Source organism: Diadema setosum, chromosome 2 (assembly GCF_964275005.1).
Source record: "Diadema setosum chromosome 2, eeDiaSeto1, whole genome shotgun sequence".
Lineage (NCBI taxonomy): Eukaryota > Metazoa > Echinodermata > Echinoidea > Diadematoida > Diadematidae > Diadema > Diadema setosum.
In genome coordinates this window covers 30633596-30656573 of record NC_092686.1, presented here as the reverse complement: position 1 = coordinate 30656573, position 22978 = coordinate 30633596, and the positions used below count along the sequence as shown (strand labels likewise).

The 22978-nt window shown below is 38.0% G+C and overlaps 1 protein-coding gene across 1 annotated transcript in view; it reads left to right on the top strand.

Moving 5' to 3' along the window:
• The first annotated feature begins 3755 nt into the window (after positions 1–3755).
• The window catches only part of LOC140244017 (uncharacterized), a 37295-nt gene continuing 18072 nt past the window's right edge, over positions 3756–22978 (top strand). Inside the window, exons 1-3 of the mRNA XM_072323674.1 lie at positions 3756–4043; positions 6050–6119; positions 20944–21090. Of these exons, the coding sequence (XP_072179775.1) occupies positions 3756–4043; positions 6050–6119; positions 20944–21090 (505 nt within the window). The remainder of the gene's footprint in view (positions 4044–6049; positions 6120–20943; positions 21091–22978) is intronic.

Sequence of the window (22978 nt, the reverse complement as noted above, 5' to 3'; positions counted from 1 at the left end):
CGCTATCTGTGTAGTGAAGACGCAGATAGCGCGCTATTTGATCGGGAAAATTTCCCCCAAAATCTTGGTCTAGTTCGTCAACTAGAGCGCTAATTCGTGAAATAGCGCGCTATCTTGGGTGCGTCTCCATCAGCCTGAAATTTTCTTGATCCCTCCACGCTTCTGGTTAGCCAGCTGGCAATATAGAAAGCGCATGTACGAGCTAGTAATTGTGTATAGTACATTACCCCCACGCACGGTGTATTCATCCAGGATCACATATATATAGGCCTACTGTTGCTGACATCTACCAGGGAGGTGATTTCTCTCACCTCCCTAATAAAACTCAGTGCCGTGCATGCTAGCTGTTTTTTGTAAACTTCTTCTTGGTCCACTCTACCTTAGCTGAAGATTCTTGCAGATTGTGTGTATTTTTGATTTGTTTAAACATTGCAATTTGTTAACTTCATATAAGATGCCTCACTGGACAAAAGAGTAGCGTTATTAATATCCCTTTGGAGAGAATTTGCTGTACCGCTCACCTCCCTGGTTGTAGAATCGTACATACGGTCATATAGGAGATTTTGAGCGGGGAAATCCACTTTCGAACCGCGAGCTAGGCAGAGTAATATTGCAAAGTACGCATGCGTTAATTTTCGGACTAATTTCCCGAAGCAGACTGTTCGAGCTGATGAAGACGCACATTCGCTGTATCGGGCTATTTACTAAGACCGCAAAATGTCCCGCTGGTTTGAACTTCGGGCTGATGAAGACACGCCTTCTGTTCTTTCTCCTTCTTGGCTACTCTGCTGTCTCCTGGTACTGCGGCATCGATGATTGTGCACATCTGTTGAGCCCTTTTCTTCTTCTATTATTGTTATTATTACTATTAGAGTGTATTGTTATTATTATCATTGTTATTATTACAACTACTACTACTACTACTACTGCTACTACTATACTACTACTTTTATTACTATTATTATCATCATCATCATTATCGTCATTATTGTTGTTACCATTGTATCTTTGTGTTGGGTATACATTACACAAGTACATCAGCATGAGTGTAATGTTTGTTAGAAAGGTATCGACCTGCTCTCTGACATCGACATTTGGTGTGGCCATGCATCACAAAACCAACAAAAAGTTGCATCCCCCGATTTTACGTGAGGACTCAAAATAGGTGAAATGGGTCAACATAGTCAATTTTGAGATTCTCATGTTTTCTGAAGAGCGATTCTTCTTGTACATTTTGTCACAGTTTGGTGTCATTAGAGGAATGGGAAGTTATGTTTTTAGCAGTTTTTATATAATTTTTTTTTTTTTTTTTTTTTTTTACTAATAGTGTAACTATTCCATGTATGTCTTGGAGGCCCCTTTTTGGTCCTTGAAAATCCTACACACTTTTTTCTTTTCAACTCTAATAACTTTTCAAAGGATGGTGTTACTGCTTTGAAAGTTAGTATTAGTCATGGACAGAATGTGTTTATATTAAAGCATAATTAGTTTCAGCTCAGTCTGATAATCCCTTCATTGTTGTTACTATTGTATTTTACATCCTGTTTTGTCCCATTCACTGCACAACTAGCATGACTTGGTAAGATTAAGTGCTTGAAACTCTATACTCGAAGCATCTTTTCTCAGTTCACACTTTTCTAGAGTGAGTGCTTTCTTTCAAATAGTTAGGAGAAATCATTTGAATTGACTTGTTTTTATATCATTTTAAAGCTTAAAGTCTGCTCTTTCAGAATCTGTCCTCAATTAAGAATATCCATATCTGGTGACTTTTTGCTGGTGTTGGGATGCAGGGTCACATTTAATCTATGATATCAGGGACAGTGGAGCATCTATACTATTTTTTTTTCATATTTTAGTGTCAAAGAGTTATTGAGACTATTTTTGAAATTCTTATGTTTTCTATTTTTTTTTTTACTGTAATGCAAGTTTATGTATTTTTTTTCTTGTCCACAGAATCCTGACATCAGAAACTACAGCTACACAATCAGGAAATTAAGTGGCTGCAAAGGTAATTATGTTTCAGCTTCATTGATGAAAGCAAAACACTCTCCCCAAGAGTGTATAATGTACGTATTCCAGCAAAACATCAACAAAATATTCAATCATATCATCGGCAGTCATCCAAACCATTGTATATGTCGATTTTCACTAAAATTTTTTATTTTGAGATTTTCAGTCATTTCGATAGTGGACATTCCGTTTACATATTGTGAAATTGTAAGTTTCTAACTTGATTTGATTTTTGTGTAATTATCACTTTTGTAGAGTCATGCCATTTCATTTTGTTCATTTCCCTATAGGCGTGCATGTTTGTACAGTGATACTCTCCTATATACAACAGTTTAGATGACCACAAACAAACCATCGTATATTGGGCGCATTGACTCTGCGCATAATCTTATTGTGATATACGACGGTTCATTGACTACAAGTACAGTGTGCATGGTCAACAAAACTGCCGTATACATGGCAAACGACAACGGTCTTTGCCTACCGAAACAACATATACAAGTGTATGTAGATCTCTTGCGATTTCTTGAATATTTCAATTTCAATGATACATTTTGACTAGTACATCAAATGTTAGAGTAAGAATTAAACTCTTACGCATTACAAAAATGATTGCAAATGCCAGAACGTGTAAGTGTGGCAATCATGATTGAAAAAATGGATAAATCTCAAGCATGATTATCCTGAAATGTCATGCTTACTGGAAAATTGCTTATATGACGGATCAGACGACCGCCGACGATATTGCAATAGCATTGACACAAAACAGCAATGCACAGTGGTTATGAGAGGGAAACAGAATGGTTTAAGATCACAATACAATGATTAATGTTTGTCTGAGCACTTTATGTATGTGAAAGCATTTTTACATTGTATATGTGGAGCATAGTTTCTGTTTCTTTCTTTTGTGTTTTACAGAAAAGTGAATAATTATACTAAAAAAATGGCATACTATGCTGACAGGTCAAGGTTGTCAATGAGGCTAGTACATAACACTGATGGAGTCTCAGTAAGGTTGACTAATACCCCTTTCCCGCTGAAGAAAATCTTCCCCGGGGGCACCCGGGGGCACCCGGGGAACCCCGCAGTGTGAAAGGTCACTCGGTTGAAACCTAGGGGAAGCCTAGGTGAAACACCGATGAAATTTTGGGCAATTTTTACCCGAGAAGCGTCCTGGGTAAACACCGATAGTTCAACGGGAAATCACCCGGTGGTTCACCGAGAGCGCCCAGTGTGAAAGGTTGTCTCGGTGAAACACCGGGGAAAATATGCAGATTATGTCAAAGGTCATGTCTTGTTTCTGGTCATGCACACGTTTTCAGCTAGCTAGCGCGCACTCGACCTCCCAAATCCACACGTAAAGGGTACTAGTAATTCGTGTTTGTAAACATACACACGACACTACATAGTACACGTGTATGTCGTTTCGTGTGCAATGTGGCGTTCACAGTGCGACAGCATTGTTTTCCATCATGCTGTGCATTGTATTGTTTAATTAGCACGCCGTGTATACAAAGCTGATATAGGTTTACAATGTACTTGATCGCTTTGATGCTTCCTCCTTCTTCGTCTTCCTCTAGTGTCTATGTAGCTCTTAACTCTTCCAGTAAAGTCTGATAGTGATACAGTCCGCCTCTTTCTTGATTTTTTCGTATTTTGTGCTTTGGCGTCAAGTGCTGGGTTTACAGTGTGCAGGAGAAATCCTTTGACGTTTTGTACTGTTGAAATTTGAGGGAATTTTGCAAATGGCTGGAGCGTGGACCAAAGACGAAGAGAGATTATTACTTCAATTACGTAGCGAGGCAGCAGTGAACGAAGAACTGAGCGGGACGTCGGCTGACGCTGGCACCGCGTACGAGTCCCTCCTCCGAAAACTTGCTGAACATGGGATCGAAAAAACCAAATCGCAGATGCATAACAAACTCAAGTACATAAGATCACCCACGTTGCGAGCAGAAAACCCGTCTAGGGGAAAGTTTCACCGAGAGCAGTGTGAAACGACGGGACTGAAACTTTCACCGAGAGGTTCCCCGGTGAATTCACCGGGGAACCTCTCGGTGGTTCACCGAGACGGGCAGCGGGAAAGGGGTATAAGGATGCATTTATCAACTCACTTCTGGTTTCCCAACAACTTTCAGGGAGTTTTGGCAGTTGATAAAGGCAAATGAAAGCTGTTTTAAATATGGGGTTAGAAACAAATTTCTGAAACGCTGAAATATAATGCAATCGCAAATGCATTTTAGCCAGAAATGGGTTTCTGGAGAGTTGATAAACCCCAAGTCATTTTAAAATGTATTTGTAGCTTGGACCTCATGCCCATACCAAGCACTGCCAACTACACATCTCTGCTCCTTTGCACAGTGAAGCTGCACAGTGATGATAATTAATGCCTCCCAGTTGACACTCGAGTTGATACATGTAAATGTAACAATTTAGAAATGCGATCCGAAAGACATTGCAAAAGTATTTGAATAGTGGGTATTGAAATGCATTTCAAACATGTGATGGAAAATTGATAAATGCAGCCCAAATGTGTCATTTTCCAGCCTTAACTTGTGATGGAAATTTCAAGTGTTTATATGACTTGGCTGGAAGGATAGAATAGAATCATTAAGATGGAGTGTAAGGGGTCGAATATTGAAGTTAAATGTCACTCTAGTTGTTTTGTAGTTTTGTAGTTTTTGTAGTTGTTTCTAGATGTTTTGTTAAAAAGCCAGACATCATGACTCTAGCAGAGGAAAGTTTGATGAGAGTATGATTTAGTGAGAAGATATAAGTTTGCAGAAATATATATTTCTGTGATGCAAAAAAGGTGTTAAGTCAATCTTTAAGGTAAACCATCAAGGTCAGTGAACTTCATCGTAGTGCGAATTAAGGGTCAATGCCTGTGGCAGAAAATAATGATCGCAAAAGAAGGTGGGGGTATTTAGGTCAATTGCATACTGCAGTTCAATACTCTAGTTTGTCTATTGAAAGTTTGGAGTAACTGCCAAACAGGCAATCAACCGGTGGACCTGTTCTGTAAAATGAGTCTTCGGCCTTTTCATTGCTCTTACATTGTATATCACTTCGGCCTTTTCATTGCTCTTACATTGTATATCACACCTTGGAATCCAATCAGCCGTCCATTACCATGCCTTCAGGTCAGTGAGAACTGTCCATTTCATCATCTTCTAGCGCCATTTATTTGCTGGTTGGTGACATAAAGATGGAAATCAGATAAAGAGGTCTTACTGCTTGATGATTTCTGCCGACACTTAATTTGCTCCAGTTATTACGTTTTGTCATTACAGCTGTACGTGCTTGGAGTATGGAGAAAGAAAAATGGTGATGACAGGTATACTCCCAGTAATATATCACTGCGATATGTGAGTGCATGAAGATATGATGAGTGAGGAATACAGGAGGCAGAACTGTTGATTGGGGTCCTATGTGAGTCATGACAGCTAACGTGTTGCAGGAAATATTATGAAATGGGCTTTAGAATCTCTGCAGTCTGACTGGTCAATTATTATGCATTGATTTTTACTGATCCACACTGAGCCATGTGCCCAGTAAAATCTGAACACAAGGCCATGCATCTGGTACAATCTGAACGCATGGCTCAACCCTTGAAGGGTTGTACCAGACGCATGGTGATGAAGAGGTTTGATTTCTATCATACATTTACGGGCCCGTTTTATAAAATGAATGAATGCACAGGCCCATTTCGTGGATTGGTGAGAATCCGATGCTCTCGTTTAACTTTGGAAGCACAGTCTAAAACCCACAAAAGTGCAGCAAGTTTGGTTAAACAGTTCCAAAGTTTTGCATCCAATTTTCACTGATCCACTCTGTCCTTTTCATCATATTAACAGCCAGGGGTGGATCCAAGCAGGGGCGCACCAGGCGTGCCCCTCTACTTTTTGTTAAAACAAAAGAAATAAAAAAAAATAATTGAGGGAGGTGCATGCACCCCCTTTGATCTTGTAAAGGCACTCCCCCTCCCCCCCCCCCCCACCCCCCTTTACGGAATTTCTGGATCCACCCCTGATGGCAGCTGAAATGCTGTGGAGCAGAGGTGTGCAGAAAAGGAGGCGGAGTTGAGTATGAGGAATGTGATGAAGAAGGTGGGATGGAGTACATAGTGCTTTGTATGAGTGACAAATACCGAGTGGGTGGGGGGGGGGGGTCATTATTTGGAGGCTTTGATTTCTGGGGTTGGCAGGTGGGGTAGCCTTTGCTGAAAGTCCCTCTTGCTGTAGATATTCCATGAGAAGCTAGCAGGGAGTTATGTTATACGTATGTTATATGTAATCATGTTATATGAAGAGTTTGATTGCGAAACAATTTAACCCCATGTTAAATTCAGATGTTTCTGATTAAAGCTTCTGAAAGACAGAGAAAATAATAGAATATGGGATATTTTTAATCATAACCTCAAGTATATTCCTTTTTATGTAACAAGTGAGATATTTCACTTCATTTCATTCATTCAATTTCCAAAGATATAATTGTAACATTTGAATACACATAATAATATGACAATGTAATGAAAAACATACAAACTGCACACTGAGATACACTGTTGTAAATTTCACAACAAATACCGAAAGGAAATTGTTGGAAATGGAGGTGACTGTTAAAAAGCAGGTCTTGTAGTTTGCAGTCCCATCAGTTTATCAGTGTAAAGGTTTTATATTGCTCTAATTGATGATTGACTTGTAGATGTTTAGAAATGGTGCTTATAACCAGCTTTGTGATCAATCTTTCATATTGTCAAGCCACTAGCTATAAGAGCAGGGCACCATGATAGCCGCACAAGGGCCTTTGTTTGAAGACATGTCCATATTTCATAACTTACACCTTTTAATCACTGAACTTTATTACAAGCATGTAGTATTTAAAAAAAATCATGTCCTATCAGTGGAGCATTGTTCTAAGAAGCTAATTTCCTGGCCCATGGGCAAATCAATACATCCATTCCATTGGTTGAAGCGACTATTTTTATAATTCATTGCTGAATTCATTCAGCAGGAATGGTGCTCTGTGTTGGCTTTGTACTGGCTAATGAACACAGTCACACTTGCCAATCTCATAAGGACCTTGCTTTGACACTCTCGGCTTAATTTGCTGTCTTCACTCACAACTCTCATGCTGTCAGCGGTGATGGCCTCAATGAAAAAAAAAGAAAGCTACTGCTAGATTGGCTGCCATAGCATTTGGGGGAGCTCCATAAGGTGCTACAACAGAAAAACCCACCACTACACTTTCAGAGATCTTACTGCTAGTAGAGTCAATAGAATAAAAAAAAAATGTTTCTTGATATTATGGGCTTCATACTTCATGGGTACAGATTTTGCTTTGTGAAAAAAAAGAAGGTGCTTAAACAGTTCTTTATGATTTCGAGAAGCAAGAGTCATTCAATGACAAACTAAAACTCTGAACTTAATTGCATTGCTGTGTTCTTGTGATAACACCTTTTGCGAGAAAAGTGGGAGTTCAAAAGTTCGGGCTTCATTCTCCCGGACAGTGGAGACGCTGACCTCGACTGACTCCGAAATTTTTGATCTGGGCAAGATATCAGCACATCATAAACACACAAGTCTGCTAATGACTTTTGAAGATGCTCTTTGTATGAAGAGTGTAGGCCACATGCATTAAACATTATGACTCTGTAGTTGGAAAAAAAAAGAACAATTTCTGTTGAATGTTTTATTGTTTGTTGATTTACTGGTTTGTTTTGATTTCACTTCACTCTAGCTGTAAGATGTTATTTTCCTCCCACAGCAAAGTGATGGCATTTTGATGTGAATGGCAGTTTGTATATAACAGCAACTACACTGTATGCAGGAATTGAGGAATGGGAAGAGAGGTTGACATTTTGCCATTATTCGTAAGATGCAGGAAAGATAAGATAAAGACCCACTGTGGGATATTAACCCATTACAGATGAGACCCGAGAATACTCTGGCAGGTGTCTATGGGAAATTTGTGTTATCCTCAATGGGTTAATGGAAGAGGGAAAAAGGAGAATTTCAGTGGCAAATTTAGATTTTAATTGGCATGATTGAAAAAGCTCCCATCCTGGCCTCTCAAGAAGAAACAAAAAAATAAATATCACATTTCCCATACCTGCAAATTTATTCTTAACAACAAGCAAAATTCTTTACATTGAACCTTAAAGGCCCGAATTCACGAAGGTGGTACAAACGAAACCATGGTTTAAACCATGGACAAAAACCATGGAGCGCCAAGTGTCCCATGGAATATTTTGTTACGAAATCAGTCATTTCGTCGATAAAATGATTATTTTGTAACGAAATGACAACATTTTGTAACTACATAATTAATGAACATTTCGTCCACGAAATGATAATTTCGTTAACGAAACGGTCATTTTGTCGACAGAATGACCAATTTCCTAACGAAATATTCCGTGCGACACTTGGTGCTCCATGGTTTTTGTCCATGGTTTAAACCATGGTTTCAACCATGGTTTCATTTGTACCACCTTCGTGAATTCGGGCCTTGGAGTTTGATTGGTATTAATTACTGGTAAAGGTGTACTCCATGAATAAAACAGCATTTAGAGGGACAAGTATCAGAAGGACATACAATACTTGTGCTCTGCTCTGTACACATGAGTTTAAACTCAAATGTTTGTTTGTTTGTTTTTTTTTGCTGTTGAAGGCATCATGCAGCCACAAACAAACAAACAAACAAACAAACAAACAAAGAACAGTTCAGGGCATATTTGTATATTGCAATTAAGCTACTACTGGTATGTACGGGAACACACACAAACCATAATCCTGGGGTATTTGTTCTGCATACCTGACAGTGCAGCAGCTTGCTTTGATCAGTTTGCTTTTATCAAATAGCATCCAAAAGTGGCAGAATTTAACTTTATCATCTGTTTGTAACATGTTTTACATACTTAAACATCATAATAACATGCATGGCAGTCATTATAGGGTCAATACAGTGTGACAACATTAATTTTATTCATCATTGGGCATTTATAAGGACCTGAGCAATTTGAACTGGAATCTAACTGGCAGACAGACAGGAATACATTTACCCATCAAGGACATACCACCAATAAAAGCTTAGGCAGTACAGGAAATTTTGGGCATGTTGAACCCACACATGACTGTAACCATGCAACCTTTATGCACACATTAATCTGCAGAATCTTTTGTGTGCTATGTTTACACATCATCAAGAGGCATTTCTTATATTTACACTTATGCTGAAATAAGTCTTTAAAACACCCACACCTGACACATTTTCAGAACCTCAGAGTACAAAGATTTTATCGCATCATAGAACTTGAAACAATCATTTGTGGAAGATTTTCGTATGCAAAAGAGAATGCAAACATTGCAATCCTGAGAAACAAATAAAATATATATGTATACAGGGAGCCAGTGTGCCTCATTTACAGTGTGTGAGTAGTAGTTTGTGAAAGAAAGCTTGTCAACAAAAAGTATTGTCATTTATTCTTCATTTTCTTTTGATTTTTTTTTTTTTGCTTTTCTTCCCGTGAACGAATTGACTCATTAAAGGGAACGTAAACCCAAAGAGCAATAAGGATTTAGTGAAAGCAGCAACATTAGTTGAACACATCAGTGAAAGTTTGAGGAAAATCGGACAATCGATGCAAAAGTTATGAATTTTTAAAATGTTGGTGTTGGAACTGCTGGATGAGGAGACTACTAGAGGTTATGACGTATGAGTGGACAACAATACAAAGAAAATAGAAAAAAAAATCAACAAAAATACACTTTTATAGCATTATGAAAGAGCACTTGACTAACCGCTTTCAGAAAGCAGGGGGAATAATTGCTACCCTTAACATATGTCAGTATCAAGTTGATGGAATTCATAATTTTCATGAAAAATGAATTTTTGTAAAATTTTCTTTATATTTTCTTTATATTGTTGTCCTCTCATACGTAGTCTCCTCATCCAGCAGTTCCAACACCAAAATTTTAAAAATTCATAACTTTTGCATCGATTGTCCGATTTTCCTCAAACTTTCATCGATATGTTCTGCTAATGTTGCTGCTTTCACTCAATCCACATTGTTCTTTGGGTTTGCGTTCCCTTTAAAGGGTAATCATCAGTGACCGATCTGACATGATTATAATTGTGATACATTAATAGGCCAGACAAGTTAGAGACTGAGAATCTTTGAAGATGACAGCACAGTTTTGAAGTGGGAAGTTCAAGAACTCTATATGTCACATCGTGTCATGTCATCCGTACCGAGGACTGGATACATGTCACTTCATCTACACGTACAGAGAAACTGAGAGAGATCAATTTAAGGATATGCGGATAGAGTGATGTGTGTTCAAAGCTAAAAAGGCTTTGATTGCATGCACTTTATTACTGCTGTCTGGCAAGATATATACATGTATATATAACTTTTAAGTTAATCTGGAGACTTTGAGACATAAAACATTAAAGGGACTGTATAGTACTGGCTGAGGTGAGGATTCAGCTTGTAACATTTTGTAAGATATTTAGAAATCACTCTGAAATGTCAAAGAGCATCCAATTCTAAGGGGAATCAAAAGTTTATTTAAAGAAATCAGTTTGGAAATGACTGAGATATCTAAAAACAAGGTAAAACAAAGAGATCCTAATAAAAGGCTTGGCCTGTCAACTTTATTACGATTGCTTTTTTTGGATATCTCAGCCATCTCAAGACCAATTTTCATCAAATAAATGTTGAATCCTTCTTGAAATTAAATGCTCTTTCATATTTCATAAGAGGTTTCTCATTATCTCACACACACACACAAAAATGTTATATGTCATTGTGATTAATGGTTTTAAGAGGGGTGTGTACAAAGATGGTATTCATAGACAGTGGATTAGTTTTCTTTCTTTCTCTTTCATCTGCTTCCTTCAATTCAAAAGATTCTTGCAGATTGTGTATGTGTATATTAGGGGACTGGACATCGCATTATAGAAGTGCCATAATGTAGAGTGCTTATATACATGTACATGTGTTTTTATATACTGCTGTCCCTCAAGGTTGGTAAATTCTAAGCATATCCAGTGTAAGACCTAATCTTGGTTAGATTCTATAGTTTAGCAACTTGGGATCTATCACAACCACTGGAACTAGAGCCCCTTTCAAGAGGTGCTGTGAAGTCACTTTATTTTAGTGTTATTACATTTCATTTTTCCAGTGTGACGTGTCTGTGTATTTTTGAGAGTGTATCTAGCACACTACTGTGACACCAGGGTCCCATTTCATAAAAGGAGTTGATATGATGGCAACTCGATCTTACTGGAATAGCAATAGTCATAGCTGGTAATGACAAAAATCCAGCATCCTGATTGGCTGTTCCTATTGGAAGTTGCCATTCCAGCAAGAGTGCTATCCTAACATCTCTTTATGAAATGGGGACCCAGGTTTTCACTATGAATAGCCCATTTTAAAACAAAAGTAGAGAATGTTACTATGCATGGATAGTTGTTGTCCTGCTTGGAAGACCTCCATTGTAAATAACAGAGAGTTGTGAAGACTATAGATATCCCTCACAAACCTGAACTAAAGACTTGGCATGCCATAGTCCAATTCTATTCTCTGAGTGAGCTCATCACCTGTATTTAGCCAAACTATTATACAGGTAGAGCAAGCACTATACACACTGGGCCGAATGCATAAAACAAGCAATTGCTTGTAAGCAATTGCTTCAAGCAAAAGCACAAGCTCGTCTAGTAAAAGGTGTAGCTCAAGCAATTGCTTAAATACATATGCATAATCTTTTGCTGGTGCACATACCTTTTGCTTGCATTCAGCAAGCAATTGCTTAGGGTTCGAACAATAGCGTCACGCCTGTGCGAACACAAGAACAAAGGCGAGTGTAGCAGCATGCATTTGAAAGGGCATGTGTGTGCAGAAACATTTCCTGACATAGCAGAAGAACTATGAAATGACACTCATAAATGCACACACAGACGCAAACACACACAACTATACACACACTCGTATTACTGGCTGATTCCCATCACTGCTTACAATAGCCCGCATCTGCCAGATCGCACGTGGAGAGACGTCTCCTTGCTCTCCACCGAAGTGAGACATCCTACCTGTTTTTCATCAAATTTTGCGTGCTAACCACTGGACATTCCCGTTGTTGAAATGAAATATTTCTTACTCTAATTAAGAGTAATTTCTTGTAGATTTATACCACTCCTTCACAATTGTTGTCTTTCTTCCATGAATATGAAAATGATACTTAAAAGGGAACGTCCCAGATAAGCAAAAGCTCAAGCTCATTTTACAGAGCTTGGAAAATCGTAAGCAATTGCTAGCAAGAACTAGCAAAAGGTATGTTTTATGCATACGTTTTTAAGCAAATGCTTGGTCTCTAAGCAATTACTTGCGGACCGCAAGCAATTGCTTGTACTTGCTAGCAAGAGCTTCTGCTTGCAAGCAATTGCTTGTTTTTATACATACGGATTCGAGTAAAAGGCTAGCACAAGCAATTGCTAGCGTTTATGCATCCGGCCCACTGACATGTTGTCTGTCTTTTAATACAATGTATGTGCATGTATCTTTACTCACATGGGTTGTAGATATAGGAGAAATGAATTACTGTTGATCATCCACCCTGCAATAGTTGGATTGGGTTAGAACCTCTTTCTTATTTAGAGGATCTTTTCATTTTGATCAGTGATTGTGATAATGTGGAGCATTATACACTAGATACCAACACCTGCCTTTAATGCATGACTGGGACCTGGGTAGCTTAACTCTATAGAAACCACCGGTAGGATACACAGTACTACTGTACAAAATATCTTGTCTTTTCTAATTTACCACTAGGATTTTTCTCTTCCGAAGCCTCTTTGGAAACTGACCTTGAATGTCAGCCAAACAGTTCTTGATTCTGAATGCTGTGTACCTCAGATATCGTTGGATGCATTTCATGACACACTGCATTAACTGTTCTGATACTCGGTATCACATTCTTAAGTGAACAACCTGGTGTCTGACCATCCAACCGCCTGTAGAAACTTGGTATGCACTTTACAAAGCCTATTAATATTTCAGATTCTCTCATGAATATTGGAAGTAGGTTAATATATTCATAAAAATGGATTATATCCACCATTATAAACTACTTTTACAAAGTTTATATGCCACTGAAAGATTTTGGACATGTAATGACACTCCGAGTTGCTTAAATGACCTGTGGTATCCTATCAACTCATTAGGATACTGGTATGTGCTACTGTGTATACAAAGTCTGGCAGTACTTTGGTTCTTATAGGGTTTGTATTCATACGATGTCCCCCATTTATGTGACCAGTTCAATGCATGCCATCAAAAGACTCTGATACCATAATCATACATATATCATATGCGAATGACCTAGTATCCCATGAAACCATTGCGTGTGGGAAAATGGTCAGCATTTATTTACAAAGGTTATGGGTATATAGGCCCTATATCACATTCTCAAAGAGTATTGGTGAATGAATTCATAAAATATGGAGAATGTCCGTCAATTTAAGATGCCTGAACAAGACTGGGAAATTTTCAATGCTCCAGATTATAATTACATCTCAGATAAATGACCTGGTATTGAATCAGTACATTGTCTCTGGGTTTGGGTGCTCCTAGACCCCGTTTACAGTAACGGGCCGGCCTGCTTTGTGGTCCTCGGACTCACATTTTTGTGCGTTTACACTGCCTTGCGAGCAGCCCCTCGGAGAGAAATCCCCTCCCGCGTGTTTACTTTTTGTCCTTTGTGGCGCTCTAAATTAATGGACTGGGCCGGAACTGTTGTAAACGAAAGGATTACTGTATTCTGTTAATAGACAACATTACTCCGACGTTTAATTACAGAATTTTAATCAGAAAAATAAGGGTAAACAAATCAGATGTACATGTATAAAGATCTATACCTGTCAAGAAGGAAATAATTGAAAAAATTATTGAGACAGCAGCCGGTTTTCTATACGCAGGTCACCGGTCGCAGCTGCACAAAATGACACAACGGAAGTGAACGCAAAAATTACGAAACCAAAGATTGATCTTTGAGGAAACCAAACCGGTGCGTGACGTCAGCGCGATTTCTACAGCCAGCTGAGAGGGCAGGTCACGCATTAGGGTCCGCTTGCGTTTACACCAAAGAAAGGATGGCCCGAGGCCGGCCCGAGACTACCTCCTCGAGGTAGTCTCGGTCCGCCATTTGGCACCGCAATTTGGTACCGCATTTCGACTTTTGTGCGTTTACATCAACCGAAAGGCGGCCTTTTGGTTGGTGTAAACGGGGTCCTAGTTTTCCAGGCACTATCAATTGACAAAATGTTGAGCGATATACAACCATGTCATTCAATAGTTTAAAGAGATAGTAGAGTTTCGGTTGAGATGTGGCTGGCAGGTTTCCAAAAGTTTTTATGCCTCTGCCACAAAGTGTAGTTGGAGGCTTATGTTTTTGTGTTGTCCGTCCTTCCGTCTGTCCGTCCTTCTGTCCAGCCATCCATCCGTCCGCCTTTCCGTCCGTCCGTCTGTAATCAATTTTCAATTCAATTCAATTTAATTGAAAATTTTGAATTTTCAGTTCAAATTTTGTGGGCAGGGTAACTAGAAAACTGGTAGAGGTATCCTAGTAAAACTTGGCATGTATATGTATGAGTAGGCAAAGTTGTGCCTATCAACTTCTAGGTGCACATGCTTAAGGTCAAAGGTCAAAAGGTTGAGGTCAAATGCTCAAATATTGACTGGCAGTGATTATCTTGGGAATTTTGGGGTCATGGGGTCAAGGGTCAAGGGTCAAATGTCAAGGTCAACTCCTCAAAATTTCACTTTTCCCCTTATATCCATGCAATGCCTGCAAGATTTTTTTTTTCTTGAAACTTTGTGTATACACATATTACCCAATAGAGATTTGCTGGGAAAGGTTTTTGCCAAAAGGTCAAAGGTCAAGTGAGCATGCTAAATTTCAGTTCTTCCTCCATATCTCAAAGGTCATTCAAGGTATAATTATGAAGCATTGTACATATTTGTGCATGTACTGCCTGACAGTGATTCTCATGGGAATTTTACGGTTGTATGGTCAAAAGTCAAGGGTCACATGCAATGTTAAAATGCTAAAATTTTACTTTGTAATACTGAAATTACATTCTTTCTCCATACCTTGGAAATCACTCAATTCATTAAGGATAAAAAGTCAAGTAAAAATCCTCAAATCTCCAAATACCTGCTCTTTTTAATATACAATAGCCATTCATCCAATTTAACCTGGTTTAAGAAAGTGAACGATCAACACATTTGTGACAAACATGTCATTTTAATATTGTCCCATTTATGTGAAACTGTCATCACACATTGTCAAGACGTACTATAGACCTACTGGGAGAACCATGCATTATGGCGGAGGCATACCAGTCGCCATAGCAACATTTCTAGTTTTATGATTATTTTTTTGAGATAATGAGAAACCTCTAATGAAATATGAAAGACCATAATTCTAAGAGGAATTCAAAGTTTATTTGATGAAAATTGGTTTTGAAATTCCTGAGATACTAGTATCCAAAACAAAGTGATCCTAATAAAAGGTGGGACCCACCTTTTAGTATGATCACTTTCTTTTACTTTGTTTTTGGATATCTCAGTCATTTAAGATACAATTTTCATCAAATAAACTTTGAATTCCTCTCAGAATTGTATGCTCTGTTACATTTCATAAAGTTGTCTCTTGTAGTAAGTATCTCACAAAGATTTCAAAGCTGATTCCTCGCCTCAGCCAATGCTATACCATCCCTTTAAATCTTTTGTGAATATGTGCAAAATGTCAACCGATTGTCTTTTGTCATAGGTCGCACATAGAACGGGGCGGATCCAGAAATTCTGTAAAGGGAAGGTGCCTTTACAAAATTAAAGGGGGTGCATGGACCCCCCATTCTTTCTTTTTAGTTCTTTTGTTTTAACAAAAAATAAAGAGGGGGCGCACGTCCGGTGCACCCCCCTCTGGATCTGCTACTGATAGAATATAGCATAATGATTGAAACCACCATCTTCTTTGGGGGCAACTGAGTTGATAACATACATGCCTCATTGCGTAACACTCATGCACATGTGTCATGCTTAGTTTTCTTTTGAGGCAGCTCCTTTGTTATCAACCCCCGAAAAGATGAGAAATAAAAAAAAAACATGAATGTGTTCTTTCTCTATGTAAATTGTGCCCACATATGGCATGTGTGCACCATAATTCATAACTGAGTGGAAAAGGATTGGGCTACAAGAGTAAGAATATGACATGTTACACACCATAGAGCATGAGATATGTTTTTTGTTCTTTTTTTTTTCATGAAACTTACTGTCACTGTCTTATTTTGTCTCACAAATATTTGCTTTTTGAAATCTTGGGATAGTCAAAAGTTTCTAGGGCTAAAAGATCTATATTCTGTTGAACCAGTAGGCCTATGTATCTCGTGTCTTCATTTGTTATGTACAACGGTGACATTATGTATGTTACACATGAAATCATATTATTAGAGGTCGGATGCAGCAAAATCCTTTTGTATAACAAGATGATTTTGCAGGTCCAATCTCTTCAATATGTCTTTGTTTTTTATTTAAAAAGATAATTGCAATTTGTTAGGTCCTTGTTATTACAATGTTCCCCTGTATTAAAGATGTACAAGTAAATATACATGTACATTGTATGAACATAAATGTGAAATATATAGAATATCATTTCAAGTTTATGACTTTCTGGTGAATTACTTAGTTTTGTATATTTGCATTTCTGGTCATCCCTAGCAAATTTATCAGTGTAAATGTCTATTTTTATATTTTAGTTCATATCTTCTCATGATTTCAAAATCAAGCAGGTAGGCCTATGATAAATAATTGATGGGAATTGAGTAACCTTATATATAAGACATCATGATATACTAGGGCATAGTTGAAACCCACACAGGAGCTTTATACTCTCTGTTTTGTGGGATTTGGGCCATGTGCATATACGCATGTGTGTGTGTGGGCATGCATGTGACTTTTTTGAGACAAGAAAATGGCCAGCCGTGGGTATACATGAGAAAGTTGAATAAGTACAGCTTGTGCTGATCCAAGGAATAACACAAGGGATATGTGATGAACTAGGCCTATATCTCACATGAACTTATGTGGTTGGTTGTGAGCTTACAGCTGTACATGGTGGGCAATTTTCAGTTCCTCCTTGTTGGTCACATTGAACATTTTCTTTCTCTGTAATGAATGTCATTTCAGTGGTCAGGCTGACATTTGTTAAGTTTATCATCCGTTTCCTGATCTTTCTGAGCCAATCAGCACAGGTGCGTTATCACTGGAGAGCTCGCACAGATGATTTGCATGAATCTGACTTCAAGGGGTCACATAATTATCCCCACCACTAATGCACTGTAATGGCCTTTGTGTGCAATTGATGCATTGTGACATCTGCATGGGTTAGCAAATTCATCTGACATTTATCTGAGTGAAAGTTTAACAGCATGGCAAATTAGCATACAAGGTTGAATGCATTCTATTATGAAGGATTAATGAAATAAGTGCTCATAACTGTAACACTTGCCGCACAGTGTATAATACATTGGTCAAACGTTATGCTAGAATATGTTTAGATTATGACCATACATCACAGTATACACAGTAGTCTGTGTTGGTTTGCTACGGGTGCCACAGAATCTTTTTATTTTTATTTTTTTTTTATTGTGTGTGTGTGGGGGGGGGGGGGGGGATCTGGGATGGGGAATAAGGGGTAATGCTCATGGTTATTGGTTGTTCACATAGGGCCTACGTTTGTAGCTGAACCCCCTTCCCACCCCAACTCTTCCCCCCACGTCCCCAGTGACTGCAGTGCCTGCAATATCCAGTAATCCTGATTCTACGTATGTGATCTGGGTTAACAAAGTGATTCTTCATTTTCCTTTTTTTTCCTCACTTAATTTGCTTCATAATATTGGGTGTGTAAAAAAAACCAAAAACAAAAAAACAAAACAAAACACCAAACCTTTTATAAACTTTCTATCAAAGACAGTGATCAGTACTGTTGCATAAATTTGAAACAGTAATGCCTAATGGATGATGATGTACTGGGGTATCACATGTACATGTATAATGAGTTTCCCAAATTTCATGCTAAGTTTATGATCCTTTCATAGATATAGATTCTTTCTTTTTTTCCCCAATAGTCATTGCAAGATGAGTTCATAGACTTTTAAATCTTTGTACAACTTTTGTAAAACTTCACAGTGGTACTTAGTATTAACTGTTTTATGAAAACAGATTATTTTGGAAAATATTACCCTGTGATTCTTCCCCACCAGCCCATTCCCATGGGGGGTGGGGGGGGGGGGGGGGGTTGGTAAATACTGAAAGCAGAAAGATTTCTTGTTAGGAAAATTTCTGACATGGTTCATCACCACTTGTAGTCACTATTCAATCTTGAGCAGTCAAGAGGAAGCACTACTGGCAGCAAGTTGGCTAAACTATTGGGCTTGTATTTTCTACATTCACATGGAATGCTGAGGTTGATTGAAACTGGAAATAAAGCATCCCTTTTGAAATGTCCGCAAACTTGCTCTGTTATGTTGTGGGAGAACTGGGCATCAAAAGCGGACTGTATCACAGGTTGGATTGAGCAGGAAACAAAAGCCAATGAATTTGATTTGATACATGTTCGTTCATCTGTGGAAACAATACAGTAGTGGGTGATTTCTCAAATATCAATGGACTCTGTTCCTGGCCGCAAACTCCACATGCCATTCGGAATGTCCCGCATCCATGGAATCTGGCCTGTTCAGTTATTGGTCTATATGGCATCATGTGACCAAATTAAACATTGCTATGAAGTTGATAATTTTGAAAACATAATGCCAATGGGTAAGAATGTGCTACACACCATGTAGATGTTCATTTACAAGTGCACTGTACCAGGTACCCTGAATGTTGTCATTATTTTATATACACCGCTTGTTTCGAGCTGCTAGTAAAATTATGTCTTGCTTAGGAACAAACATTTTTGCTATGATTTCAGCTAGAGCCTCTAAGTGCATGGTATACTTGTGTGTTATGAGCAAATGGATACTGTAAAATGAGGAATGTTTGCTTGCATTTAAATTTCACAAACTTCGCATGAGCCAAGATTCATGAAATTAAAATGCACACAGAGGCTCTTGTCTACACAACGAGTATTTTTTATAAGCACTGAATGTCAGAGGCACTCTATGAAAATTTCATGCTGTGAAAAAGGCCATTGGCTCCAATTCGCGAAAATTTCATGCTGCGAAAACATCATGTTTTACAGTATACAGCTGCCAATGAGAGAGGTTGATGGCTCATCATATTCATATGTCATTAATTAGTTTAATAGAGCATAGTTCTGATGGCAATATACTGTTGACCTGTCTTTGCGAGAGATAAATGATGTCTTTAATTTCTGTTAAGTGAAATCTGATTGACCAACAAGGCTTTTGATACATGAGATATGTGCCCCAATAGATCAATTGATTTGTAAAATACAATATTTCATAGTCTTGAGAGAGAGAAAAAAAGGTGGGGATGGAAATAATTGCATTTGATAAAGAGAAGAAAATGCAAGAGACCAGCATCTTGAAAGCCAGCTACTGCATTATCTTAAAGGTCCAGTTTACCTTTGAGAGCAGTGATTATAAAAACGTTCAAGATATCACATTTGCACATTTGATGCATATATATGTGTAGATCTGTTGTATCACAAAACATCCTACCATATGCTATATAATTTTTGCAATAAAGCCTAAAATATAAGGAGATATCAGTATTTTCCTCAATAAACAATAACTGTAGACGGTTTAGTCTGGAAGCATTCTTATTATAACTATTGTTGACATTTTATGTATTTTACAATACTTAACATCGATTATACGGATTCAAATTTTTACAGTGGTTGTTTCTGTCCCTAAGTCACATTTCAGAAGTAGTTTAAGCACTAATCCTGGGTTTTTGTTTTATCTGCAAATGGTAAATTATGCCTTTAAAGGGGATGGCTAGTAACTGATCAGTGGGAATCAGTGGGAATACTGGGGGATGATTGTTCCAATTCTCGTGGGATTCGTTTAAGAGTACATTATATATCTATTTTTGAGTGAAAATTATTTGCTTCAGAACGGTCTCATATTCAAGTTATGTGCAGTTTAATGCCCCGTCACTGTAGAGGCATGCTAGCCTGGAACTATTAAACTCTACATTACTCGAATATGAGACCATTCTGAAGCAAATAATTTTCATTCAACAATAGATATACTCTTAAATGCATCCCACAAGAATTGGAACAATCATCCCCCAACATTCCCACTGATTCCCACTGATCAGTGACTAGCCATCCCCTTTAAAATGAAGTGTCATTGACACAAATGACATACAGTGTGAGCATCTATACAACAAACAGTAGAAGAGAAGGGAGAATAGAAAGTAACTCAAGAGTGCATATTGAGTGTGCAGTAAATGTTTTATGTCCATGCAACATGAAGCTGTTATTTTTGCGAGAGTTTAATTTTCGCGAATTTCGCAAATCTCAGTTGCATCGCAAATTTAACAACACACGAAAATGTCTCCATGCGCTAGGGTAATAGCGCATTTATGTTAGCGTCGGCGTCATTTCGCGAAAATGTCTATGACCTCCTCATTTGCGAAAATATCTGTATGCGAAAATAACAGCTTATAAAGTAATACAATACTGATAAAATTTCCATGTACTTTTTTGAGTGTGCTTATAATATGTGTGAGTGTAATTGCCTTATGTATGCATATTCAATTTGTTTGTGTACGTGCATAATATAAATAGAATACATATGTAGATGGCTGGTAATTTCATTGTCAAGCTACAAGTACACATCTGCGCATTGTAATGAGCATCATTTTTTCCCCTGGGCATTATCTTCAATCTTTCCCAGATTTATGTGAGAGACGCGGAACTCTGCAAGATAATCAGCAGCCGGCAGAAGAGTTGCAGTCTGTTAATGTTGGGTACTATGGCATGGTGGCCACCAACGGTCGCATCATCACCTGCCTCAACATCACCTTTGAAATTAATCGCCGGAGTAAGTTTGACATCCGGAACAGAGTATTAAAAGAGATGAGCCACTCAATTTCTACACTTTATTGCTCCTTCTTAGGTCATAATGGCCCGAATTCACGAAGGTGGTACAAATGAAACCATGGTTTAAACCATGGACAAAAACCATGGAGCACCAAATGTCGCACGGAATATTTCATTACGAAATTGGTAATTTCGTTGACAAAATGACCATTTCGTTAACGAAATTATCATTTCGTGGACGAAAATGTTCATTTAGTTACAAAATGTCATTTCGTTACAAAATAGTCATTTCATCGACAAAATGACTGATTTCGTAACAAAATATTCCATACAACACATGGCGCTCCATGGTTTTTGTCCATGGTTTAAACCATGGTTTCATTTGTACCACCTTCGGAATTCGGGCCAATGTGTTCACTGTTGGTCAGATATTTGTTCCTTGGTTCAGAGTTTTTGTGTCTGAGACAGCCAATGTGGTCAAGCTTTGGAAAGACATTCTGTTTTTTAAATCTATGTAGGGCCTATAACTTTTACAGATTTTAGTTACCATTGGTACGTAATTAGCATTGTTGCAGAGAAAATGTCATGCTTGCTTTAATATAAATCAGATGACAAATCCATGATTGTTTTTCTGTCAAATGCCCAGTAGCTATGCATTACTCTAGAGATGTAGAGACATCACTTTTGTGCAAAGAAAAAGTGATGGAAAATTCACTCCCAAATCCAGTCGGAATAGAACTTGATAGTCAGTCACCTCATAAGATGTGAGCTACGAGTGACAGGATTGAAATCGCGAGAAATGCCTACAATGTACTGTGGCATTTGGCGACTTCTTGGTCAGTTTTGGCGGGTTTATGCAATCAAGTACAATTTGCAATCTTGGCACGCCATCAACTGAGTGGGGCATGTGAACTTGGCACTTAAAAAGTTAATATAAAACAATAACAATATAATTCATGCTCCATTCAGGTGGAACGCTACCAACAAGAATAGAATTTTGGCTGCAGCGGACTGGGACACATAAATGTCAGTTCTACTCAATGGAATTCATCACGGATTTAAGCTATACAGCTCTTCGTGCCAGAAGTACAAATGTAAGTCATTCTATTATGCTGCACTACTGTAAACTCGCATCGCACTTACAATGCGGGAAAAATCATTTTGACTTCTAGTGAAGCCAAAATGTTGGGGAAAATGGTATGCTCAAGTAGGTATGCAAAGTTTGTCCAAAAAATATTGTTGTTTGAATTCTTGAGGGCAGCACTGTCAGAAGTCTTTCTGAATTTAACTTTGTATTTTTTATTAATATAAAAATGTGGATTATCTCTGTGTACATGATTATATAAAGGTTTTATCAAAATGAACCAGTGGCATTTTCAGGCATTAGGTCATAGCAAGATGAAGGAAAATTGAGAATTGTTAATCACTGTAGCTGTCTTTTAGATGTAAAGTGAAGAACTGTAAGTGACAGTTAAAATGACAGGAATATTGATTTCATCATTTGCAAGTCTAAAAAAAAAATTGCTGTTTTCAATTACATGAAATAGGCCACATTCTGATGACATGTGTCTGTTCTGTTTGATTCTGCAGAAAAGATTTCACTTCGACTGTTTCTGCGATGTGAAACCTCATTTATCATACATATTGAAAATACGCCCATTTCCGGTTCGGATGACAGAGAATTGTGTTTATGATGACGACCAGCTGACGCAGAAGCGAGTACAAACTCCTGGTATGTTTACTTCCTTTGCTGTGTCTTAATTGCCATATAGTGCCTGTCATGAGATCAAATATAAAATGCTATCATTGTTTCATTTTCGTCACATAATCATAAAGTGTTTATTTGTCCCTTTGCATTGTATTGATTACTTATGTATTTATCTAATAAC